This window comes from Ascidiella aspersa, chromosome 9, assembly GCF_963924565.1.
Source record: "Ascidiella aspersa chromosome 9, kaAscAspe10.2, whole genome shotgun sequence".
In the NCBI taxonomy this organism is placed as follows: Eukaryota; Metazoa; Chordata; class Ascidiacea; order Phlebobranchia; family Ascidiidae; genus Ascidiella; species Ascidiella aspersa.
In genome coordinates this window covers 26125591-26153512 of record NC_139455.1, presented here as the reverse complement: position 1 = coordinate 26153512, position 27922 = coordinate 26125591, and the positions used below count along the sequence as shown (strand labels likewise).

The window sequence follows — 27922 nt, the reverse complement described above, 5'->3', positions numbered from 1 at the left end:
TTTGCAGTATTTGTTATTTAAACTTTAAATACTCATTATTGTGGATATCTCGGCCTTAATCTTATAAGGATGAGCAAAGAATCAGTTGAAATTATTGAAGCATCGACTTTCGACGATGGTGTCGTCATTGATTTTGTCGCAAGTCAACCAATGGAAGAAGAAGTTGTTAGTGATGAAACAATTGCAAACAATAGTGGAATTATGACGACACTGAGCGACAGTTATATTTACCCTGACACTTCAGAATCAGAATTGTGGACGGATTTAGTTGTTCCAAATGATACTATTGAATACCAAAATTCAACTAACAACAATAAAAATGTTGATGGTAAGAAACTTTATTTTTTTATTTTTTAATCTCTAAAAACACACCTTTTTTCATCAGTGTTCGGGTTTTGGCCAAATAAAATTTATTAGGAAGAAAATATATCGAATATTTTTTTTAGTTCCATCTACTTCAAGGTCAAAAGGGAAGACTTCAAGGTCATTTATTCCAGGTCGTACAAGGACAGGAGAAACTCGTTGTTTGGAACCTCACTGTCAATTTTCGTAAGTCATGAAACTGCATTTGCTTTAATGTAATGGTTTTGTTATTACAGGTTATACTTTTTATCTTTAATTAATATTTAATTTTTGTTCTAAAACAACGCACAACTGGTAGTACTATAATTTTTAGTAAAATAATATTAAATTCAGTGCAATACTGAAGCATTATATATATATAAAATATTAGATCATTAAAATGAAATGATTCATTATAACAGTACATATCTCCTAAGTCCAATATATTTTTCAAATTCTAAATTTTTATAAGCATTATCCAAGTATTGCTGGTGGCTTGTTTATATTTTGTTGTTTATTTACGTTTAGTTGTTTTCGTATTCCTGGTCTTCGAACGCATTTAGAAGAATCTCATGGATTAACCCAAGACATGAAGCAGTTTACATTCAACTCAGAAGATGGTTTGTACTTTTCCAGAAGTGTTCCTTAAGACCTAATGAAGCACGGTTGTGTGAAAGCTTTTGGAGAATTTTGTACAATTTGTCTTTATATAGCGTTACCTGATTACCCTATTTCAAGTTTTTTAACTAAAAACCCGACCCATGTAATCCTAGCACTTTCAAAATTCCAGGGCGTTCTTTTCTAGCCCGTGAAAAATTACTTATTAATTAGTTACAAACGTCAGCTCTTAGATAACAGCTGTTGCCTGCTTTTACTGAGCAAACCATTTCACTTTTTAGGACTTGTATGGTCTCATGGGGATTGTATGGCCCCATGTCTATGTGATAAATCGGGAAAGTTTTAAACACTTGTTAACTTAAACTGCGCCACAGAAATTATTTTGCACATTTATTGATAACTTGGCCGAATTCCAGATCGTTTTTGATGCCCTGTTAGAAATCCAGGTCGTCAAAAACGCTCTGCACACCCGTGTTCGGTGCCTATGTATCTAATAACATTATATTTTCCCCAGAATTCAAGAGATGGCTTGCTCGAGTTGAGGTAGAGGCTCGTTGCACGTACATGAGACGACGAGGTTGGCAGAAAAACAAGAATAAGACGATAACCGGGTGTTTCTACTGCAATAGAGGGGGTTCTTACATCAGCAACGCAACCAAGAAGCAATCTAAGAGCCAGGTCGGATATAAAGGGAAATAATAATATTATTTATATAATCGCACACCGCTGTATTACCATTCAGGATATTAAATATACACAAATTTGGGTCTGAAAACCAGGAAAGATGTCTTAAACGTTCCAATTTTATCTATTTTGCATGTTTGAGCATAGTAATCACATCAATTGATATCAGATCGCGATACTGTTTGTTCAAAATATTGGGTATTAAACTTCCCCACTCTAAACTAAAATGTATGGTTTGCCCATTTGCTTATCTGTTTCAAACTACTACTGTCAAATTAGCCAAAATAAAAGTGTAAAATAACTCAAATAAATTAACTGTTTAAGCTAAGTTAGTAATAAACAAATAATAATTTAATTTTAACCACAGCAAAAAGTAATAGAAATTATTCCTGGTTCTCATGTTTAAAATGGTTTAACTTTTTTTTTTGGTATATTATAAATAAGATTACATTTGTTACTTTTGGTCCTGTGCTTAAAAAATCAAAATCAGACCTCAGTCGAAAACTGCTAATATTGGATGTGCGAGAATAAAGCAAAGCGTAAGCTAATGTGTCTCCAGATTAGTTGTTTTGTAACTTCTTTCTTCATACAATTTGTTTGTTTTTGTTTATAGGGATCGTGCAAGACAGGGATTGAATGTACTTCATCCATGAAAGTTACAATGTGGCCACTCACCGAAGATAATAAAAGACATATTGAGGTTAGTAGAAATCTTGGTGGAGTTAATAATGATTAGGGCGATTATTTTTTGACCTTAAAAATGAGAAATTTCAACATAATTTTGACTTTTTTGACATGTAAAAATAAATGCCCTAGTTATCATGCATTGACCAGATTATATTTCCGGCTAGTTTTTGCTCACCGTATAAAATTTTGGATATAATAACGACCATTGGTGATGGAGTGATATGGGTATCTGTTAAATCCCCAGAACCCCATCCACTTTTGTGCTCCAGTTTCATATTGGTTTTAGAACTCATGTGTATTTGCATTTTTGTTAATTTAATTGTATAAATGTTCTGCATTATGTTTAAAAGGTTGAAGCCTACTTACAACACTACGGCCACATGTTGGATCTTAGTCACATAAGAATTTCGCCGCTGGAAAAAGCTAAAATTGCAGAGTAAGAAAATATTAAATATCGTGAGTTTTATTTCTGAAAACAAAATTTCAGAGAATTTGTGCAACTTTTCATTATAGATGAGTTTGGCATATTTGGCAATATGTTTACAGCTTTTTCAGTAAGTTTAGATTGATTTATTGCTTTAAAAAGGTTTTAAAAGCACACTTTACTTCTAAAACCCAGTCATCGCTAAATCGTAAAATTAATTATCCTTAACGTGGGCATTCAATGTGGGATAATGTTGACAAGACAACTGGACACAATAATATTATTAAAACTTAATTGCCTTGTGTCATCAAAAAATCCTGTTATTTTATAATTTTTTGTTAACTTGTTTTATATTCTGGTTCCCATTGTCTAACTTGTCGTTCCTTGTTGATAGGAAGCTGAGCAACGGAATCAGTCGTCACAAAATATTGGACGAGATTCGTGGAAGTCTTGACCCAGGAACACTTCCGCACCGAGTTCATCTGCTTTCACTACAAGTAAGACTGGAATATGTTGTTTGCAACCTAATGGTTGATTAATGGTGTAAGTTTATCAACTACTGACTGAGCCCGAGGGTGTTAGCTGTTAACTACATATGATGGCCTATGATTTAAAAGTTTTGTCAATTTAATTATGTTTGCTTTTCCAAAGTGTAAACTCTAGGCAGGTAAAATAAAAGTCATTAACTCAAGTCGGTTAAACAAATGTTGTGCCTGGTTTAATTAACTTTAAATTGCAGGAAGGTCATCTATATAATATTTGCAATAAATATATCTTAAATAAACAAAAAAAAAAGTAATCTTTAAAATCCTAGTTGGGTTTCAAGAAGCAAGGGACAAGGTATATTTCTGATTGCTTTTATTTCTATACTTTGTCGTTACAGCATCGTTAACTTAGGACTAAAATTCTTTAAGACTGAAATAAACTCAACTTTATCACAGCAAAACACAATATTCTACTTTTTACCTAAATTGCCATGTTGTTACGTTGAGTCATGACCCTCTTTGGTCGAAAACTTTTTCAAAGATAATCAGTTTGTTAATGCCTATGTATTCATCAAATACAACTCCATAGGTTGGTTTAAAACACAGATGTTTTTGTAATCACAGAGAAAACACCTTTTCTTCTGACGTGTAGTTGTTCTAATGTATATTTTCATACAAAAGTAGAGCTTAGTAAAACAGTTTGAGAAACACTGTTTTCAACCAAGTTGAGTTTTCATTTGGTAATATTATAGTGATTTATTGCACCCAGGACATCTACAACATCGAGAAGAAGGAAGGAATCCACGGGAAGAAAGGGAAGGTGAGTTGTGAGCCGGGAACAACCGTACAAGCCTGGATCGAAAAGATGCAAAGGTCTGAAGATAATCCGGTGCTGCTCATCAAGTATCAGCAGGAGAAAGCAACAAGTGTGAGTGTTGTGTGTGTGTTTGTTTGTCTGGGTGTGTGTTTGTTGGTGTGTATGTTTGTGTTGCTGTGTGTGTGTGTTTGTTGATGTTTTTAATAGCCCGGTGCTACTCATCAAGTATCAACAGGAGAAGGCAACAAGTGTAAGGGCTGTGTGTCTGTTTTGTGTGTGTGTTGTTGTTTATGTCTATTTGTGTGGTTTTGTTTGTATGTTTGTGTGATTTTGTGTGTGTTGTTGTTTTATAAACCCGGTGCTCATCAAATATCAGCGGGAGAAAGAAGCTGCAGATGTAAGGGTTGTGTTTGTGCGTCTGTCTTCATATATGGTATATTTTAATTTTAGTTGTGCAAAATACAATTTACACCTTGTCCGAGCATACATTTATTATATGTGATTTGCTAGTTTATTTTCCATGCATTCTAAAAGCACTGTTGATGTTAAATATGGTTTACATATTAGGGTTCAATAGGATTTGTTTTCGTATTATTTCTTTAGACAAAACACTTTATTATGAGCGATGACATGAAATCCTAATAATAGTTGACTGCAAGGTCAAACCAATTGGTAAAAGTGGGCCGCCACGAGCAGATGATTAAGAGTATATGTGGCCATTATTTGAAAATGGTCTGTTAGTAAAAAATGTCGCTGAATTTCAACCAGCGATTGTTTTAAATGTTTTAGAAACTTCAAGCTCAAGAATACAATGTAAACTAAGCTTTACAACTAGTAGCACTAAATAACAACTTCCCAATTTTATCCTGCAGGCGTGCCCCTGCCTGAGCACGGACGATTTTCTCCTTGTGCTACAGACCTCCCTCCAATCGATGATGTTGAGAAGACACGGACCTCACCAGTGTGTTTGCATCGATATAACACAGGGAGAGTTCCCAGCAGTGAAACCGTCAAGAGGTTTGTCTAAATGGTGTTTTCATCCATGAGTCATTTCTGCAAGGAGAGATGTGCTTTTTAAATGATAGTTATGCAGCTGCATTATCCATGCTTATTGCTTATGCTGTCGAAAAAGGAATAAAAATCGATTCTAACAGTGACCAATGGGTCACAGAAATCAAATTTAGATGTTGTTATGTCGCTGACTGCAGTATTCACATGTTTCGATTTATTAAAAATTGGTTCCTGGCAAAATTTCTTCAATACTTGAGAAAACTTTATGATATTTGGCTCATAATGTTCAATTCAAACTTATTCACACTAATCTTGATTGAAACATATAGCAATGCTAAGTAAGTTTTTTTTTATTGTAACGCTAAAGTTTGCTGGCTACATGGTAATCGATACAGGTTAAATTAAACGTGTTTTTTAGGTTCAGCTCAGTTTTAATTATATTTTTTTTTGTGTAATTTTGCAGCGGACCCAAACTTCCACTTGATAGCGCTAGAGGTGTTGATCCCTAACCCTAGTGGTCCGGACGAAGTGCTTCCTGTGGCGTGGTTTGTGTCGAATAGGAAGGATAAGCAGGTCATCGAGATATGCCTCAATCAAATCAAGGTGAATGTAAACCAGGGTTAAAACTGGGGCCCGTGGACCCCTTGGGGTTACGTGAACTAGTTTTAAGAGGTGATCCCTAATTGAAATCTTAGTAGATAATTTAAAAAATGAAACCAATTTTTTTTTAATTGACTAACACTTGTGTCAGTTACTTATGAGAGCGGCGTATTTATTTTGCAATCCTGACATTTCTTGCTTTGTTGTTTTGGGTTAACAGAAAATTCTATTTTTTGTTTTTTTATTACGCGATAATGAATTATACAGCGGAAAAAAGACGCACGAAATATAAAAGATATGAGGAGATACGTTTAAAGACTGGTCCATTTAACCTGATATGCTGGAAGTTTCTTAATTCCCAGTGCAATACCATTCTTATTTTTAACTGTTGTTATCTCTTTTGATTTTTCAAAATAAATGCTGGGTTTACAAATATATTCTTGTCTATGCTGATTTTAATTCAGCTAGCCTATATGACAAACACGCTGCCCGCGGGTGGCCGATACTTGAAAGTTTATTTTTCATCCAGATAAACCTTTGGAATAACTTTGCAGACGGTAGTATCATTTATAAAAAAAATGTCCAAATATAGATGGGCCAAGTAAAACTTATAATTGAAAGCATGAGTAAAAACAGAATCAGACGTTTTGTTTAGAAGGAAAATATATTTCGCCAAGTGGCAATAGTTTTATGCTTTTTTTATATTAATGACTTGGCTTGAAGTTACCTGTATCTGATACATCTTACTACAACCTCTATTCATTATCTTATTATTCATTTGAAACGTTCAAAATGTTTTCCTACTTCTCAATGAGCTTTTGTATTCTTACTGCGTCTTGCTACAAAAATAATATTCAAAAACAGTCCTCTGGTAATTGTAAGTGTTTACCAACGTTTCGGAAACGAAGGTGACTAGTATCAGAAGCAGAATCTTTAGCTAGAAATTGCATTAATTATTTCTGGCTTTTAACTTTTTGTTTGTTTGATTAACAGAACAACTTATCTGACCTCGTGCTGACCCCGAGCTACCTGCTGACACCTAGTGTTGGGATTACGAGCGGTTGTGATTGGTTCGAGGTTTGGACTTCGATATTTGGAAGCGGGCCAAGAAAGATCATCGGAAACTGGCATATCGTCGGTGGGTAACCGATACTTACGATATTATCGTCGGTGGGTGACCGATACATACGATACTATCGTTGTAAGAAGAACGGTGTTCAACCAATTTTTTTGTCTTGCAAAATATATATTTTTAAATAACAATGAAACAGCAATGGCTTGGTATGTCATATCCTTTTAATTCTGAGTAATTATTTTCTATTTATTTATGTCAGGTTTATTTTGTCTTAAATATCGCTCCTACAAGCACGCATGACGCATGTGTAGTTTTATTTGCCGAACCCTCATATTAGTACGATACATTTCAGTTATCCCTTTCCAAGGCTTTTGATACTGTTTAAAAAGTGGGTGTATGTTTACCAGGGGGTCCTAAAGGCTCGTCACCCCTGAGAAAGTCCTGAATCAATTCAATTAAGCCTGCTTAAATAAGACAATTTATACCCTACAATGAATAAATTAAGTAACAAACTAACAAACAACCAATTTCTCAAAAATCCAATGCAAAATTGAGCAACTGAACTGTTTTTTGCTATTATAAAATTGACTGTTTGATTCCTCCCGTTCAAGTTCGTATTACCCTGGCATAAACTGGTTATTACATCGTATGCAGTTTTGGCGTTATTCACTTCTTTCAAAGTTCACAATTCAAATTAGTTTATTGCGGAACTATATTGAAGCCAAATAGATTCAGCTAAAAACCAACACATTAAATACTAGTTTCCGTATCTCAGGGCGCTAGGTGTTTGCGAAAGTAACTTGGGTGGGGTTGCACGTCAAACCTGCAGGTCGGTTTGGTCGTCCGACACCATTTTAAAATTTAGAGACTTTGCTTCAGACTCCATTCTATTTTTTTGTTTGTGTTATTTTCATTTACGTTATACTTACGTCGTATCTCGACGTCAAATGAAAAGCAATAATAAGCACGTAAGTAACCAACCAATTAAGCGCATGACGTCACAAACAACAAGCGACGTCTTTGAGTACTTAATGGGTTCAGGTGGGTATGACGTGTGCGTACCTCTGTCGGTGCACGACAAACCACACTCGTAGTCGCACACAAAAGTCTTGGACGGAATTTGAATTACAACCAAAGAGGTTCCATGATAAATTGCAGTTCCGCCTTAAACCTTAATTCGAATGAATCAACCAGTTGTTTCTCTTGTGAAGCTTATTCAAATAGAATGTGAGCTCGCTGACTCGTACGCTAGAATCTAAACCCGAAACTTAGAAAATGTTTGCTCACACAAAAATACGACAACCACCCGCTAACGGGTTATTCCCCGTACAGGAGAATGGCGCCGCTTCATCCTCGACCCAACTTTCGCCACGATCGCCCGTCCACTGGAGGGAAGCCGACTGATCGCTAACCTCACAACAGTCGTACGCGAACCTGTTGTAGAAAACTTCGTCCAACTCATGAAGGAATTCCTCGACGACCTTAAATCGGTGAGAAGCCGCCAACTTTGATTATTGGTTTTTACATCAACAAAATATAACCAAAAAAATAAAGATTTATTTTTTTTGCCCGAAGATTTCTCTGAACCTAATTTACGGAATCCAAAGATTTAAAAGGATATTTTCAACCATCATTGCGCTAAATAAATATGTCAGTTGTTAAAGCATGTTTTTTTCAACTATAATAAGGGAATCCAGAAAAAGTTTGATATCAAACGCTAGTGGAAAACTGAATGTGTAATATATGAAGACATCTCCTCGCCCTTACACATGAATAACGATAATGAATTTAAATAGAAGCAAATATTCTTTAGACTTGCCCGTCTTGGTCGAAGCCAGTCATTTATAAGTTCGACCAATCCAGCTTATGTGTTTGCAGAGCTTTGTTGTTGTTTTTTCTAGGCACATATGATGCCTTATTTTGTGGCAAATATATTTCTCTTAAGAACTTATAAACGACTGACTTTGATTAAGACAGGTAGAAATGACATATTCGCTTGCTTTGATTTTTGATTTCAACAATAAAAAGCAAGTTTTTTTTATATCAACTGTAACAAAGGAAGCAAACCCCCAAAATTGTTGATTTAGCGCAATAATAACTTTATAGTAATTTAAAAACTTTTCTAATCTTTCCAGTTCATTGTTGTAAAAACAATTACGACAGTTTTTTTAACTGATCACCTAGACCGGTAATGATACAAGCTCGTATTGAACCGTCTCTATCAAGATGATGTCGTTTTACTCGACCTTTTGGGCTTTGACATTTATTATTAAGCTACATTATAGATCCGTGCATAGCATACTTAATTAGGACATATTGGTTAAAATTTCGTTTAATAATACAACCAAACTGTATTTTCGTTCTGTGACTAAATATCCTGCGTTTAAAACCTTTATTCTGCAACTGACGTAATTATTTTTCCAGAGCGCCACCACGCGTCCGTTTGCCGACCACTTCGAGCGCCACTTGGTGTCGCAACCTGAGCTGTGGGCTCGCGCGTACAAGTCTGACGTGTGCAGTCAGGCGGAACAGCGCTTCGAGGAATACCACAACCGACTTACTAAGCACATCTACATCGAGGGGTTCAAGAGGAAACAACTTGATGTGCTTATTAAGGTGGGTGAGGGTTATGTGAAGCCGTTTAATCTCAAGCGTTGACATTATGATTCAAATAAGAGCAAAAATAGGTAATGGCTGTGATATTTTCAGTTCAGATTTGAATAATTTTTGTAAATTTATATACTTTAGGACAGGGATGTCCAACATTTTATTATAGTGGGCCGCAGAACCTATTAAGTTTCAAGATAAAGTATTGGCCTTTAGAGTTATAACGAGCCTTTAAAGTTACATATATATATTTTTTACCCCTACTATACTATTAGTGCGCCCCTAAAAGCTGACTGGTACATTTTAATTAGGCCAATGTTGAACCTTTAAAATACTACTTGGGAGTGAAAATGACTAGCGGGCCGCACAAAATTTCAGGCGGGCCGCAGGTTGGACATCCCTGCATTAGGAAATATACTTATCGTTGTTATATAGGCCGCCGCGGAAAAAGGTTAAGAAACACTTATTCAAGTTTAATAAAACTTGGCCTAACATTACCGTAAGGGTTAATTCATTTATAAATACGCAAAAAATATAAACTATATAAAATTAGTTTGAAAAAGTGGGTGGGGGTTATATGGGGTTATGTGGAGCCGTTTAGTCTAAAGCGGTATTGCTTAAGCTTTTCATGCCACGGGCACATGTAGGCCTTAAAAAACATGGCGGCGCACCTTATGAAAAAAACCTACAGTTGTTGTTGGAAATGCCCGGTAATACCGGATCAGAGTTGAAACCCGATATTAAGTGCTAGTACACGATACTAGGCTGGTGTCGGTGCCGATACGATGCCAAATCAACATAGGAATTTTAGTCATGATTTGAAACCAACGCAACCTCGAAAATAGTTTGGTTAAAAACTGGAGGTAACTAAACTTCTCAACGTTGAAGCAAATTTCGGCCAAATAAACTACAAACAATTGCTTTTGAACGTTTCAAATTTATTTATTTTGATTATTATCCGAGCACATTGATATCAGACCGTGATACTTTTGCACAAAATATAGGGTATCGGTATCGGTCAAGTATCGGACAGCCCTGGTTGGAATGTTGTCGGGTGCAATTCCACGATAAATTTTGATTTTAACTAAACGACAATTTTACAAAGCTTACTAGAGATATTGTGAAATAAATGTTTTTTTTTTTTTTTTTTCCTACCTTCATAATTAAGTCGAATTAGTTCAGCACACAATTTAAATCCGTCCCGCCATATTTATGCAGTTATCTGACCCCTCATTTAAAACTGTTTAGTTGCCCATGTTGTAAATGATCTAATTTTACACCATTTCAAAGGAACTTACTAATAGCCAGCTTGATTCACACAAAGGTGAAAAAATATGGATTATCTTTCGCAATAATTAAAAACAATGTTATTTGTACCAAATCTCAACTAATATTACTCCGAGAAAGATTTTCGCATTTAATAAAAACTTAACTAACTTGAACTTGTTGTCAATTTGTCTTATTTAATTTCCATGGTTAAGATAAAATCGTCTTATAGTTTGTTCTTGATTTAAAAAAAGTAAAACCAGAATGTTGTCCAATCGAACATACGAATATTTTAACCAGGTTAATTTTGGAAAAGTATACTTAACTCTAAGTGACCACACACTGACAAACCCATTCAGTTTAATTACCCAACTTTGCACTTAACATAACGTAAAGTGTGGCATGTAAATTGCCAGTGGCGTGAAATTACCAAAGCAACATTTTTGCGATTTTTCTCCTTATCTGTGCGTGTGATTTTATCCTGTCGCCCACAACCAGCAAATCAAGTGGTGCCGGCTTGAATGATGTTTAAACCTTATCTTAGATTCGGACAAGTTTTTAATCTAGACCCGAGATCTGATCTTGTTCTTTGCGCCAAGTCGTTTGTAATTACTTTGATCTTTTTGTTAAGCGCTACAACAAATAAACGTGAACAGCGCCAAATAAGTTTCCAGCTAAATTCACCTTCGTGTCAATGCCAATAAGAAAAAGAACCCCCACACAGCAAAATGTCAAAATGAGTCTTATTAAAAATCAGATGAGCCTTTAGTTAGGGTTACACAGTTAAAAAAACTTTTCACGTCGTTGTCTGCCTCATTTCGCTTTTGTTGAACTAATGTATAACTCAGTTTAAAATTGTGTTTTGAAAGTTTTGGCTTTTTATTTGAAAAGTCATGAAAGTATACAATTTATTTAAATGTAGAACTTTGTGGAATTGATGTCGCGCCAACTGAAACTACTTAGATAGCCCTAAGTTTAAAGACTTGCTTTGAAATGTTCAACAACAAAAAAACGGTATAAGGCAGAAATCAATTTTGTAATCTAATGACATTTTCCTGCTTTCATTTGTTTTGTTAACCAGTATAAAGAATTGTAATAAATATCAACAAGTGGAATAAATATTTGACGATTATTTTCAGACCCTGATGAAATATTCGCGCGATAAAGCAATGACGAAACTACGTCAGTCGTTCCGAAGCATGAATGACGCAGTTATCCACCGTATGACGTCATCAAACCACGAGGAGAGCTTGAAACTGCCAACCAACTTCGTGACACCTCGCGAAGTGAGTTGGCCCCGAAATAACACTAACTGGATTCTAACACGACATATTAATTATATCTTGTATAATAAGTTATCATTTGGAATAATGTTGTTTTTAAAAAGTAGGATTTTTTAAATTGCAAATAACCGTGTTCCAAAGACTAAAATTTGAAATTAAAGCAGCAACAAATAATAGCTTAGATATTTCATTTCGTGACCGATTCCCTTTTAAAATAAAAAAGTTGATCGCCCGATACGATACCATGTGACGTCAGGAATATGTTCAATTGAAAAAGAATATATTTGTGTCGTTTAAGTAAGCCGCAGTTTGCTTTGGGAAGAAGAGTTACTTATTTGATCCCTAATTTAATGAATAAATTACCCTCCGTTTGAAAACTTTCCGTTAGGTTCACAAACCAACGTCAAAAGACTCATATAAATCTACTATCTTATCGCTATTGATATCGATACAACCTAGTATCGGACGAGCACCGATACTACCACTTGATATTTATCCGATGTTATTGGACATCCCTATAGTTGCCATTTATTTTTCAAAAGCCTATCTTTTTAAATATCGGAATCGATACATCCTATTATCGGACGAGCACCAATATCGGATGTTGGCTTTGATCCGATATTATTGTCTTTCCATTTAATATTGCGCCACATAATTCCACTTTTACTGTATTTAATACAAGTCATTTATTGCAATACGTTAGTACGGTCGAAGTTGGTCTTTGCTTTCTGTGATTGAAGCATCGGGTATCGTCCCCGATCCGATATTATCGTACATACTTAATTGTTGTCCTTCTAAATAAAGCGCCACATATTTTCGAATTATCTCTTTTATATTTTTTACTTTTTTATCTTTAATCTAATTTTCACTCAATTCATCCCAAATACGTTAGGATGGCCGAAGTTGGTCAGTGCTTTCTGTGATCGACAGCATGCGCGCAATCGAACAACCTGAGCAAAACGGAGGTCAAGTCAAGGTCACACAGGTGGCGGTAGAGCGCATCGTCACTTGCAGTCACACCGATTCATGCGCGGCCCGCCTAAAGTGCCCCTATCGTTGTGAGGATTGCGAGGTGTGCTCGCATCACGTGACCTGCTCGTGCAACCAATCAGAGGTCGCCACGTGTGTGCTCTGTGTACACTGCCACCTAGTGTGCAGATTCATGGCCGAGAAGAACCGCAAGGTGGCGTCCTTGCTGCAGAACAAAGCCGCCATTGGTGGCGTCACAGACTCGCCCTTTGTTGTCTACGTCGAAGGTGATGACGTCACAACCAGTCAACCACAAATAATTGTCGAGTTCGAGACTTCCGCAAACAATCAGGAAAGTGGTTATGACGTCACTGTTAATCCGACAATGGGTGACAAAGGAGGTCACGGTTTGTTGGATACGAACAATAGGAAGCGAAAGAAAGACGAAGATCCTGATTTTGAAATTAAGAAAATCAAGGAATAATGTTTTTGTGTTTATTTCGATATTTTGCACTAAAATAAACGCAAAAGAACAAACTTTGTGGTATTTTAAGTTTTTTCATGAGACTTGTCTAGAAATAGTTCCAATTAATCTACATTTTCGCAATGAACAGAAAAATACGTGAAAGTCGAAATAAAAAAGTTTGCAAACTGAAAATTACAAATGCATAGAATAAGGACGGAAATATATGCGTAAAAGTTTTCTCCAATCTTAACACATTGTGATAATTGGAAAGAAATTTGAAGCCAAGAGGTTTGAAATCGAAACACCTTCACAACGGTTGGGCCAAAAGCCGTCGTCCTACCAGGTCATAGAAATCTTAATCGTCGTAAGATATCTATGTTGTCGCCACCGTCACAGTGCTGCTTGTTACGTCACTAGTAGATCACTACACACGTCATAGACGACTTCATGACATCACGATCTAAGTATGAGGTAATGTTCCAGGAGAGTGTTCTTGAACTTGCGCTTCAGTTTCTTTTTGCATGACGTCACTCTGACGCACTTCCGGTTGTGTATGACGTAGCCAGGTTTGCAGAAGCATCCAGCGACACACTTTCGCTTGCATCTGGAACTGCGACGCACTCGGCGATAGTTTCTGTAGAAAGTTGGTTGGAATTAACATCAGGAAAATAGGTTTTTGATAATTAAAACATATCTAAAATTTTTTAAAACAATTATTTTTAAGTTAAACAAAAAGTTTTAAATAAAATCATGAACGAACTTTAGTGAAATAGTATTTCTTTGGGTAAAGTAACCGCTTCTATTTAAATACCGCAACTTTAAAATATTACTCTTTTAACGAAAAAAGTGTTTAATAGAAGCCTGAAATCGTCTCTCTTATTTCGATCACTCTCTCCAAAAATTGTTAGGCGACCAATACAATTCAATGGCAAGAAACGGGCTGTTTGTTTGGGGAATCACCTGCAGGTTTGCTTGCAAGGAGTGTGGCAAGTCGAGAAGCTTCGTCCTTTGCCGCAAGATTCTGGGGAAAACAAACAAACTACAAATTATCGGACATATCCACTACAACAGGTTTCGCAACTTTTATGCGGCGATCCAAATGTTAGACGAAAGTACAACCGCGAACCTGCGGCGGCACAATTCTCTTTACTGAACTTTGTGTGAAATCTTGCGTAGAACCAATCATAATAAATTTAACCATATACACTAATGCATTCGGTAACCCAATCAAATTAAACAGCCAAACAATTTTAAATCTAGATCCATGGGTTGAGAAACACTTTAGCGTCAGCTTGTCACAAAAAAGATATAATAACATATAAATTATTACATTTCTTTGTGTGTTTATTACGTCACAATCACTCACTCTTGCAATGTTTCCGCTCGTTCCACGTGATGGTCACGCCTCGTCGCGCACACGCTGACGTATAAGCTCGAATCGATTCGCATGAGCAACTTTTGTGACGTGGACACTCGCAGCTGTCAGTCAAGCATGACCTAAATATTATACACTTTTAAATAGGAAAGTTGCTGCAAACACTTTAAAATTAGATATTTGTCACAGACCATTATACTTTCCACCTAAAATTCACAAGTCTTAAAAAAAATAAGTTTTGCAAATTTAAAATATATTTTCAAATCCAAAAGATAAAAGTAAAAACTAGCCTAAAGGAATGAGACTTTCAGGTTTCTAGGATTTGGAATATAAACTTTTACCTGTAGTAATCTGCAGGGTTAATTTTGCTGTAGCAAGTTTGGAACCTCTTCGACTTGAAAATGCGGCATTTTCTTTTGGCGAGTCTTTTCGTTTTAGGTCGAGCGCAAGAACCAACAGATCTAAGAAGGAATATGTTGTTTTAATAATAGCAGGCAGGGTTTTTGTGAGGTTCGTTATATGCTAAGACAATTTAAAAAAGCCACAGTTGTTTGAGGGACCGCTATTTCAAATAAGTTATTTTAAACAGGTTTGCAAAAAAATCGATTGCTGGAGTTGTTACAATATTTTGCGAGACCGTTTATTCCCTAAATACCTTTATAAAATGAGCGCATCGTTTTAAAATCAAATCAAGATTCATATAACCTTTTGGGATCTAATTGTTAATCGGATGAAGTTCGTTTTAAAATAAAATCTCTTTCAAATATAAATTTTCCATGCAAACTCTTTTTTTTTTAATTTGCATAAATAAATTAATGCAAAATCTATAAGTTCCACCCAGCTGTTTTAAATAGTAAAGACAAAACTTACGGTCTTATACCGCATTTTGATTTACAATATTATAAAGGAAAAAGTCGGAGGTGGATTACTCTCTAACTCACCTTGTGGTGACGTCGGACCTCGCACACTTGGTGTCGCCGACGAGCCACGACCTTGCGAATTCGTTCTTGTCGACCTTGAACGCTCCATCCCCCCCAATGAAGTCGTCACGTGCGAATCCGTTGAAGTTTCCGCACATGCCGCACAGCGCCCCCCTGTGGTGACGGGAGGCCACTACTTCAAGGAAACTTGTTCCGTCCCAGTTCAACGAGATTCCTGACAGCCGCTGGAAAGCGACGTAAAGTTACGCGAGGCTATGACGTCAGCACTACTACTGCGTCATCACGTTATAACACGATTCTTACATAATGGCTTACAGAAGAAGATTGTCGCCAAAAACATTTAATTGTGTCGTTACTCGGCTTCCGGCCGCTGAAAAGCTACGCTGTGCTATGTTATGATGTCATCAACTACAACGTCATTACATACTTTCTAAGAGTGACGTTAGACGGCACGCAATTACGTCATCACACGACTGTCGGTTGTTAGAAAGCGACGTAGAGTTACGCGATGTCTTGACGTCACTAGAATTATTATCACTACGCAAGTGCATCACCACTCGGAATGAACGATAATATCGGATCTGAGACGATTCCCGATACCAAGTAGTAGTATCGGCACTCGTTCGATACTAGGGTGATATCGGCACTCGTTCGATACTAGGGTGGTATCGGCACTCGTCCGATTCTAGGATGGTATCGGCACTCGTTCGATACTAGGGTGGTATCGGTACTTGTCCGATACTAGGGTGATATCGGCACTCGTTCGATTCTAGGGTGGTATCGGCACTCGTTCGATACTAGGGTGATATCGGTACTCGTTCGATACTAGGGTGATATCGGCACTCGTTCGATACTAGGGTGATATCGGCACTCGTTCGATTCTAGGTTGGTATCGGCACTCGTTCGATACTAGGGTGGTATCGGCACTCGTCCGATTCTAGGATGGTATCGGCACTCGTTCGATACTAGGGTGGTATCGGCACTCGTCCGATTCTAGGATGGTATCGGCACTCGTTCGATACTAGGGTGATATCGGTACTCGTTCGATACTAGGGTGATATCGGTACTCGTTCGATACTAGGGTCATATCGGTACTCGTTCGATACTAGGGTGATATCGGCACTCGTTCGATACTAGGGTGATATCGGTACTCGTTCGATACTAGGGTGATATCGGTACTCGTTCGATACTAGGGTGATATCGGTACTCGTTCGATACTAGGGTGATATCGGTACTCGTCCGATTCTAGGATGGTATCGGCACTCGTTCGATACTAGGGTGATATCGGTACTCGTTCGATACTAGGGTGATATCGGTACTCGTTCGATACTAGGGTGATATCGGTACTCGTTCGATACTAGGGTGATATCGGTACTCGTTCGATACTAGGGTAATATCGGTGCCGATTCTATAACAAATATATTTGTTTTGACTAATGGCGCAGTGTTTATCCTGCCAAGTCGGAGGCAACATTTTATTTGAACTGGGAAACATCCTGTTTACCCAAGTAACGCACAGTATTTGTCTTGTTTGATTCTGTTTTCGTGCAGAGTGATTCGATTAAGTTTACTGACGTCATTGACATTTTTACGGTTACGTCATCATGGTACTGACCTGCAGTGGTCCGGACTTTAACAATCTTGTGCTCCATCCACATGATGACGTCATTACTGACGTAGGGAAGCGAAACATGATCTTGGTTTACTTTCACCGCTAAGTGCTGATAAAGAGACACGTTGCTTTCTTTTGTTTTATCTAAAAAAAAATCTTATTTTTAAAGCAAAATTTTGTAAGTAATAATAAGTTCTGGGTCCATTACAGGTTAGAAAATATTTAAACATTTTAAAAAATGTAATTGTTTTTATAATACCTTTGTTCTACTAGAACCTAGGTTAAAACTATATACAGAATTATATTGTATAAAAAAATATTTTGTGGATTATAGGTAGGCTTAGAATCTTTTTGTAGAAAGTTCCTATTGATCTAGAAGGATAAGAGAAATAAGCGGATTTTAAAATATATTTTTGTTAAACGTGTCAACGTTTCGATGACCTACTCAGCTAATCTTTGTCAGGGCAATAAAACTATCAACTGAGTTTTAAGTTCTTTGCCCTGATGAAGATTGCCTGAATAGGTTATCGGAACTTGAACATTTAATAAAATATTTTTGTCGAAAAAAAATTTATATATTTGATTTATTTCAACCTTGTTTGATGATGCGCAGATGAACCGCGTTGGTCCAGGCGAAGTGTTTGGATTTCTTGGCCGTATTTTCAACAGTTATCGAGAAGTTTCTTCCCAAGCAATCTTTGGTGAGAAGATATTTACAAGAACCTTGAAAGTTGAAAGGTCGTCCATCGAAGGTTCTGTAGTGAGGGTCGCCGAACACCGCGCATATACCTGGCTCTAACAAGCAAAATAATGAAGTTTTACAAAGAAAATGTCAGTTATAGTACTTTTTATTTAACACCCGATACTTTGGGGGAAGATTGGGAATTTAACCAAAATTTTGAGATCACAAGCTAAAAACTTACGAGACCGAAATGTTTTTGTGGTCTGCGTTGCATGCCCGCTAGTTGGGAAAAAGTCTCGGGAAAAATAACTAAAAAAAAAACGACTCTGTCTATCAAGTCCAAGCAGCTTTTTGGCGATATTTAAAGGATCAGTTGAAATAGAATTTAAATTTTCTTACCAGGGACGCAGGTTTCACAGCAACGACCAGGCTCCTTCTCCAAAACTTCACCCTGGTTAAATCATGACGTCATTATTATACGTAAAGCACAACGTCACTAACTTAATAAAGGCGTCATAAAGTCAATTGGTCAACTTCCAGCAAATATAGTAAATCAACGTATTTTTAGTGCCTTGTAGAAAATTTAAGAAACTTCAACAATAAAAAATACCGGCAAAAAGTTAGTTAGGACATAATTTTCTCATCAAATTATTACGTCATAAGTGACGTCACTCACCTGGGGGCAGGATTTGAGCTGGCATTCAACTTTTCCGCATTTCATTTCCCCGTTCAAACATTGACACGTGACACAATTGCTTGTCGCTGATTGGCCGTGCTGTAAAAACAAAAGACAGCTGATTGGCTCTTGAAATTTAAAAATAGCGCCAACTTTAAATCAAAAATGAGTAATCTTAAAAAAAAAAATTGTTTAAATATTCAGCAAAATTTAGCTTCTTACTTTCAAAATCTTTCCATCTTGAGTGTTGCAATCTCTTCTTACGTCACAAGTGGGACAACAATGGTTTTCCATGTGCGTGATATTTGACCTTGGACAGTGGTCAAGGTCAGGACAAACTTCGCGGTCGCAGATCACGGTTCCGTTCTGCACCAATACGTGTGGATATAATAAAAAATGTGACGTCATAACATTAAGACTTTTTATTTATTGTTTATGTTCGCAAAAATAATTATTAGCTTGTTATAAGACAAATTTCATGAAAAATTTTGGTTTTCTGTGAGAATTGTAAACAAGAAATTGCTTATTAACAAATATGTGGATTTTTTGGGTTTTTTTCTGCATCTGCAATCAATAGTGATGTTTAAACTACGGCTGAGTTTTATTATCATTTAGGTAAATTAAAATAATTATCCTGATAAAATTAATTTGGCTATAAATGAACATGCCTGGCAGCAGTATATTCCTGCATATTTATATAGGAATACCTTTTCCCGTTTTTATTTAATAAAGCGCCACACGCAATCAGTAGCAGCATTTACACGTGTTATCAACACAAACCACCCAGTACCTGGCACCGGCAATCAACGCAAGCCTCAACTTGCATCACTTCCTCGTTCTCCAGGATTTTTCGTCTGAACCAACATCGGCCTTGGTCCAACTCAAACACTTGCCTCTGACCTAACAATATACACCACTGTTACGTCACACAGGTTATGAAACTGGAAGTCAGTAGTTAGTTGAATTTAGTTGTTTTTGTTTTTTGACTTACTTTAGTTTTAAAGTTGCTGTAATTTAGAAACTTTTTTATTTTTCTGAAATACATCAATTTTAATAATAATTGTTGTAATTTGGAACTATTTTAATTTTATTATATCAGTTAAATATTTCAGTTTAGTAAATACCTTACTTAAAAATTTAACTTAATTCTAACGTTGAACGCATTTCACGCAGTGAAGTACTTTTTCTCTTTCAGTTTTCGTATCAACTTCACGTTGAACTTTACGCTTTTAATCGCTTCATAAAATTTCCCATAAATTACGATTGTCCGTAAAACTACCTCGCCCAAAAGTGACGTAATAATGGGTAAATGTTACGTGGTGAAGCACCCAATAAAACTGTCACAAATGGGCTTTATTACGTGATAAGGGCGTTACTACAAACGCGATTATGACGTGGTTTGTGGCTTGTGAGGAAATAATAGCAAGTTATTCCAAGATCAACGTGTAAAGGTGGAATTAGTTAAAATGAGTATAATTAAATCCTTATCCCATTATGACGTTAACTATTTGCGGTTGTTCTTAGTATTTAAATGCTAGTCAAATAAATTACCTTTTCAAAGTAAACATTCTTTTCAATTACTCTATTTGTAAGAAAATCATTAATTTAAAAAAGACAAGGGTTTGTTAATGTAACGAAAAATGTGAGTTAAAAAAAACACCAAAAACAATCAATCAATAAATTATTAAATCAATTATAGAAAGTTCTCTTATAATTTTAAAAAGGAACTCGTTTGTTAATGTTAAGAAAAAATAATCTTTAAAATTAAAATTTTCTTACAAAATATTAAATGTAAAAATTCCTAAATTTCTCACCTATGCATTTCCTGCAACATCCGTCGAATACGCTCCTCTCATGCGAACAAGCGATCACCGGGCACGATATATTCCTACAGCTCATCCGACCATCCTAGCAAAGAGCACAGGTTAACCGGGGAATCCCCCAAGATGAAGCAAGCACGCCCGACGCGAGATTATCTTTTCTGCGGTAATCCGTAGCGCCACAGATCCAAAACCACGCTAAAAGGTGCGGATTAAATGGCGAAGCGCGCGCTATTTTATTGACATTGTCCTTTTTCGGCGCGCATTCTCACACAGACCGGTGCAGCACGCGGCAAAGCAAGCACCAACCGTTGTGAGAGGGTCAGACTAGGAGGCGACAGGATTTCTAGCCCCGGGATTATTTTGGCGCCGATTCGAATTACAAAACATCGCCCATTATGACAATTAATCGGGCCTGTGACGTAACAGCTGCTAAGGCGGAGTGCGCGTTCTGTAAGCGATTGTTGTTCGATCAAAACTCGGCGACAAATTCTTTGCGTTTGAACTGGAGCGAGCGAGAGATTGCAGCAGATAAATTGTGACGTAACAATGGTGGCGCCTCGCGACTATTATCGCGTCGATCGCGGAGACGCCGGGTGACCTTTAACCCCGGGGTGCTCACCTTCAGACATTCGCATTTCGTGCAAGGATTCGAAACTTCGGCTCTTGAAAGGGTTTCTTGATCACAGCCTGAAAATAAATTCAAACTTCACTTAAAGGAAAAAGGTAAATTTTTGTTCTGACAAAAATCATGTAAAACCAGTGAAATCTCATCATTGTTTTGGAGTATTTACCAAAAAAAAACTATACTTACACCAGAATCTCAAGACAATAAAAGTTTGCGGTGGCAATAAAATGATACGATTCAACGAAATTTAATGATTGAAACCAAACACTCTAATAAAACTAATAATAACAACATCTTGTCACAATAAAATCTTATCATTCTGCTTAATTTATTGCATAGAATAAAATTTCATGGTTACAATTAAGTCGTTTAAAGAACGTACGTCTCATGATTACATGAAACATCTTAAAATATAAATTAAAAGCTATGTAAAGAATTTACCTTGGTAAGCTATTTGCTACTGATCAATATTAGCATTGTATTAGCTTTTTTCTTAGCCAGGTCAAACTGCATGAGCGTTGGGCAATTGAACACCATAAATTTCGTTTTCGACTAATAAATATAAATTTTCTTATTAAATATATTTAATGTGGTAAATTTTGGTAAAGACAGTGTTACTTATCTCAAACACATAATGCTGTCTTTCGTTTAAATTCAGACAACGATGCTTTAATTATTGTAGCAGTTTTAAATATGAATTTTGCCTAGAGTATGTAAGAGCGGTTTTTTAAAACTCAAAACATAAAATTTTTTGAAGAAAAAATATAGAGAAAAAGTTCAGAAGCGTTGCCTTCGCTCAAACTTGCGCGAAGTTGAGTTAAAATTTACAACTAATCGGCATACTTGGAATGTTGGTTTAAATGTTTGAACAAATTAGAGTCGAGCTTGGGCGGTTTAAGCCGAGAGAGCTTGGCTGGGTGAAGCTTAACTGAGATTAGGTTCTGGCGTAACACGCGGCGAAACATTCGGAGCAAGTAACTTTGTTCTAGTGTTTTGACAACACGACAATATATCCTTTCCTTCCCAGAGCTGTGTGTTTTAACTTAAAGCGATCTTTCTCATTTGTGAGTTTTGTTGAACCGGGGTGTAAATGTTTCTTGCCACCAAAGAAGACTATGAACTATGGTGAACCGTAACACCAGGAAACGGTGCAGTGTTACCGAGTATATTAGTGAAATATAATCTATAAAAAAACACCCAATTTACCAAAAATACATTTGTTTAAATAAAAAGCGTGTAATTCTAAAATGGTGGTGTTAATTTTGGTGTATAATTTAAAAAAAAGTGCATTTAGCAAAACGGCAGTTACATTAAAAACGTCAGTTTAGGATGAACTAAACCTAATTTCCTGAAAATTGCTTTAAACTCAAAAATCTCGTATGCTATAGGAGTTTATTTAATCAACAGAAAATTATAATCAATAAAACTAAGCTGAACATGTTTACTGAATATTATTAGGATAAATGATTGGACTGAATTTCCTATTTTAATTATGTTGAAAGTAGAATATTACATTTCAATATATTTTAAAATATCAACAGAAAATCTTAAAGTTTATTTAGGATAATTTGCGTCTATTAAGTGTGTGAATTCTCTCAACATTTTTTATACTTAAAAAAAAAAAATTGAGTCTTTATTGCAAAAAAAGTTTTGTTTTCTTGAAGAAACAAATTGGTAGTTGGTCGAATTTTAATTAACAAACCAACCCCCAACTTTTTATCACAAAAAACAACATAAACTGGAACAATGTATTTCGCCAAACTGTTCACTCTCACCGTCACACACTATTAAGCACACTTGTGAACTCACCCATGCATGTCGGACACCCACACTCGTCACGTGACGTAGCACTCGTGACGTCATCCGGGCATTTCCTGGCGCATTTTCGGGCGGATCTTGTCACGATTCCATCCTGAGCGAAAGCAAGATGGAAAATAAGTTTCTGAACAGTTTATAAAATCTTTGGATAAGTTGCTTGTGACGTAATAATTAACGTAGAACCGCCATTATCTGTTAACAATGACCCAATATATTCTTAGGTTTACTCTGGAAAATATATATTCGCATACAAATAAGTTATAAGCATTTATTGAGAGAGGATTCTAAATTAAATTTAAACCAACAAAATAATAAACTAGCCTGAAAAAAATTGTTTTTTTAATCAAAACAAACCAATCGAACTAGATTTTCTCTTTTATTTTCCTGATATTATTTAAGTCTTTGTTGCTGACCGATATAAAAAGTCAGACAACTAGTGAAGTTAAAGGTTATAATAACGGATTATTCTGTTACTTGTTGATTATAAATATTACTTACCTGGCAAATATGATCAAAACATTGTCCACTGGAGTCTCTCTGGTGCCACTTAGCGGCAGAATCGCGGTGTTCGCCCCCAATTAAACAACCTGAATAAAATTCAAACAATAAAAACAACACACAAACACATTGTGACGTCACAAACGTACCCTTGCATTGTTTGCAGCATCGATTGTTCATTTGTAGCAGAACGCTGCACTCATCGGATTGTGCGCGGCATTCCTCCTTCGAGCATTGGACAAATCCGTTCTGGAACAAAACAACAATGTTCTAATTGTGACGTCATTGTAGCAATTAAATTGCGTCATAAAGAATTAAAAGTGGTGGCAATAAAAGGTCTTGAGTTCAGTTTGTCTTGTTTTGAAGATTCTTCCCACGACTTAAACTGGATCGGTTTTGCGGTTTGTTCGCAAAAAGCTCGCGCGCTTAAGAAAGGCCTATTATGACGGAATAAAGGGAAACCGAAGTCGGCTTCCCGCGGCGAGCGGAATATTTCACGTGACCCCTGGAAAGTTGCAGCTTTGTTACGTCACAGTGAGTAAGTGGTTGCTTTTGACCCACGTGACCTCCGGAGGCGCGCGACAATGACAAAACGGGCGTTTGTCACGTAACAATGTGGCAAGTGTGACGTAACAATGCAATAGATATTTCGCTTTTACTCAATAATCAGAAGAATCGAGAAGTTATAAAGATCGGCGTCGACTTTTGAAAATCGTCGAAGCGTCTCGCGTTAGCACGCCATCCTGCTTACGTAAACAATGGAGCTTTGTGACGGGGAGAGGATGTTATTAATCAAAATATTTACTCAATTAAAAATAATCGCGACCTGTGTGCTACGGGTTTCATAATCCCAGCTTTGAAGGATTAACTCGGAACGCTGAAATACCGACGCTGCTTGGACTCTTTAACCTTTGAACCGCCTCTGACCTTCAAACCACTTTTTCACCTTGAGCGGACAAGTCGGCCTCGTGTAAAAATGTGGAAATATGAAACCGACTTAAGCTAATGCGGGGTTAAGCCGAATTTCACTTTACTTGTCTTAAACCTTGTGGAACCTACATAGTTTGGAATGTCATCTTCTATAGATAAAAACCTTTTAAGAACTATAAATTACTTCTGTACACTGAAAATAAAGAGGTTACACGTTGTAATAATGTTTTTGCCCAACCGTAAATAAAAATTAGACCAATAACAAACATTTCAAGGTAATATTATTTAAACCATTTAATTTTTTTTAGTAAGTTTTTATATTTTTTAACTACAGCATTTTTGCAATTGATGTTGTTTTGCAAAGTTTTCTCTGTTCAAAGTCGTGGGAAGATAAGGTTTTGTGAATGTTGAGCACTTGAATGTCGCTGACCGGAACTTAAAATAAACCTCAAACCCCGAGCATCTGCGCAAGAAACTTAAAACCAACTTGTCAGCGATCCTCAAAACATACTTTTGTATATTTTGCAACGAAACAAGTGCTTCGCCAATCTTCCTTTGCTAAGATGCAAATGATTTGTGTTTAATCTCAATTTTCTAGAACACAGCGCATTAAGTTACGTACGGCCGTACGCAGTTTTTCTTTTTTTTGCGAATCAAATTAAAACAAATACTTTGTTTGAAAATTTGTTTTTATTTCATTTAGAAATAAAGATATTATTTTTGTTTTTTGCAATGCAAAGTTTCAAAAATAACCATTTGCTTTTTTGAATGGGAGGTTATTCCCTGTTGTGACGTCATAGTGTACTTACCGTGCACCGACAATTAATGCAGGGGGCGGCATTTAGAAGGGGGATGTCAACAACTTCACCTTCGTTCGTACACTTCGCGAAATGACCTGTGACGACATAAAGGTGTTTAGATGCTTTAAATTTCCTTTTAGAGCTACGAATTAAGGTTTCATATCGACATAATATAAATATCAAAGCCCAAATAGAAAATAGATAACATTTTAGGAAATATTCAAAACTTTCATAATGCAACCTATTTTATATGGGATTTTATATTCTTACTAATTTTCCTTTTGTTTTTGCAGTTTAGAGTCTTCAGTTAATCGTATAGTGGAAATATTTTAGATCAATTAGAATTTGGAATGAGCTTTTTGCTATTCGGTGAGTTCGGGAGGTTTGTACGAGAGACCCGGAAAAGCAAAACCTCGAAAAACTTTGTTCCACATTTTATTTGTTTATAAAATATTGTTTAGGCCTTTACAAATGGAAATAAACCTGTTAATCTTGGGGCGAGGTTATAATAGAACCTTTAGTTGAACCCAATAATGGGTTAAAAAGTTTTATATTTGAGAAAGTTATAGCAACTTAACATTATTTGCTATCGGTGGTTCAAGCATACTTAAAAAACTTTATAGGAAACTTTCCTGGCCCATTTCATAACAAACATGTTAAAAATCTCCATAAGGTCTTGATCACCGAATATACACTGTGTACATATTGTGTATGAACAATTCATGTGAAAACTCATTAACATTGGATGCTATAAAAAATAGGGTGAAACGTCGGTCTCGTTTCCACAAAGCTGATTGTGATAAAATAAGTTAAGGGTGGTTCCAAAACCATTCTTTCCCACGGTGAATCCAAACATTAGCATTATTGAAACAAGCCAGACGTTATAACCGAGTTTGTGACGCTAAACGGGCCCGAATCCCTTCTTTAATCCTCTAATCCCTGTCCACACCCTATCCCTGCTTTAAACTACGCTGCTTGAAAGATTTTTTTACAAACCGCGAATTCCATCGGTTTAACGCGGTAAACCGTAAAATTGATCAAAAATCCGTAAAATTGGGGAAAAAATCCGCAATATAAAAAAATTAAGTAAAATTTTGCGAATTTACTAAAACATTCTAAAATTCGTAAAATTCTGCAAAATTTAGTAAAGTCCTCAAAATTAGGTAAAATTCCCCAAAATTTCGTAAAATTTTGCAAAAATTTTGCAAAATCCCGCGAAGCAGCGCTGTCTCGAGAAAACAGCAATCAAGGCGTAAACATTCTTTATCGGGTGCGAAATTCCCGCCGATGAGATTGACCACGCGATGAAGGGGTTGCGCAATACATCGCGCGCACAACAGCGATATAGGACGCGATAATGCATTGTCTCACATCTGATCGGCGCTAACAAGCTCTTTACATGCGGTGGGCGCTTTGGAACGCGTGGGAATGACGTTACCACAGCCCTCAACTGGTTCAGCGTAAACTATTGAGTCACAGTGCACTTTGTGAGGTAATATTACTATTGTGACGTCATAATTTAGTATGTGTGATTGCAAATTAACGATGAATGTTCGGTTGGAGGTAATAACTTTAATAAAAGCGATTACTTAGCGATTAAAGGCCTACAAAATGTCCGATAATATCGGATCGAGACCGATACCCGATACCAAGTAGGAGTATTGGTATTTGTCCGATACTAGGGTGATCGATACTGGTTAGATACTAGTTAAAATATTGAGTTTCAACAATTGGCTTCACCACCTCTATAAACCTGTCTCGTTTGTTTAATAAATATTTCTCATTTAAGCAGGTGATTACGTTTTTAATCTAACAGGTAATTTATTCAAAATCGGAATAAAATAGAGATTATCGGACACCGCTTGTCCCTACAGGCCCACTTGGCAGAGCAATTAATTACTTCAAATTACCTGACATTTTACAAATAGATTACTTTAAAATCTTATTTTTTTGACGAATCTGTGTCAACAGATGTTAGTTGAGTGTAATGATATGAGCTGGCGCGAGAAATATTTCAGCAAAGGTTAGCTGATTCGCGCATAAAGGCCAAGCCATGAGTGAAGACACGTTTTATTATCATAACGCGGCGTGAGGCGCCAAGCTTCAGACGAAATGTAAATAACCTCACAAATATCGCGCCATCCTGCAACCGGTGTACGCGATAACTGCGAATCGGCCGAAAAAATGCGACATTTCTGCGAAAATGACAGCGGTTTGGCAATTAGTGCAAAAATACAAAAAATAACTTTTGATTTGCAGCCAGAGTTCAATTTTAAACTTTTTGCGTATTCCAGTTAAATTTTGAATTATAATGACTTGAGGTTGTAGTTAGACGTAAAAATGAATATAAAAGCCCGTACAGAGGTAGGAAGCATTTTGTGAACATTTCGAATAAATATTTAATCATTTTCAACATTTATTCGAAACTTTCACAAAATGTTACCTATATGTGTTGGGCTTTAGCATTCTTTCTACTTTAATCGAACTGTTTTGAAAAAACGAAGACGCATTTTCACTTTTAAGCCAACTCTTTAAAAAAATGCTGCGACATTTATTTTCTACTGCACAGTTTCAAGCCTCGTAAAGCGTTTCAAGCCTCACACACAGACGTCAACACTTGTCTTTCCCAACACTAGAAATTTACCTTCAATTAGTTGTCCTGTGGCGAACTGCTGTCTGCTCATGATGAGAATTAGTTTAGGAGCGAAGAGACAAAACCACAGCAGGGACATTACCAGGCTTTGCTGCGGTGGCTCGAGTGAAAAGCGACGTTCTGACAAACTGGAGTAGCCTTGGTCGCTTTTAAGCG

General features: G+C 36.4%; 2 protein-coding genes across 2 annotated transcripts; one reads left to right on the top strand and one right to left on the bottom strand.

Annotated features, from left to right (window-relative positions):
• The first annotated feature begins 201 nt into the window (after positions 1-201).
• LOC146134682 (uncharacterized) lies at positions 202-13352 on the top strand. The gene is made up of 15 exons (XM_083397880.1): positions 202-328; positions 447-549; positions 871-962; positions 1475-1638; positions 2258-2344; positions 2682-2767; positions 3150-3252; positions 4010-4168; positions 4930-5074; positions 5532-5671; positions 6662-6806; positions 8076-8233; positions 9168-9359; positions 11756-11902; positions 12792-13352. The coding sequence occupies exons 1-15, from the start codon at positions 202-204 to the stop codon at positions 13350-13352; spliced, it is 2409 nt and encodes an 802-aa protein (XP_083254006.1).
• LOC146134681 (BMP-binding endothelial regulator protein-like) lies at positions 13350-27922 on the bottom strand. The gene is made up of 18 exons (XM_083396960.1): positions 27758-27922; positions 25123-25208; positions 23533-23632; positions 23384-23472; positions 22877-22979; positions 21062-21129; positions 20434-20527; positions 19410-19519; positions 18842-18985; positions 18620-18718; positions 18343-18394; positions 17856-18056; positions 17265-17405; positions 15651-15864; positions 15051-15170; positions 14701-14831; positions 14295-14355; positions 13350-13968 (listed from the first exon to the last, which is right to left on the bottom strand). Exons 1-18 carry the CDS (start codon positions 27843-27845, stop codon positions 13788-13790), a joined length of 2082 nt encoding a protein of 693 aa, XP_083253086.1. The 5' UTR covers positions 27846-27922; the 3' UTR covers positions 13350-13787.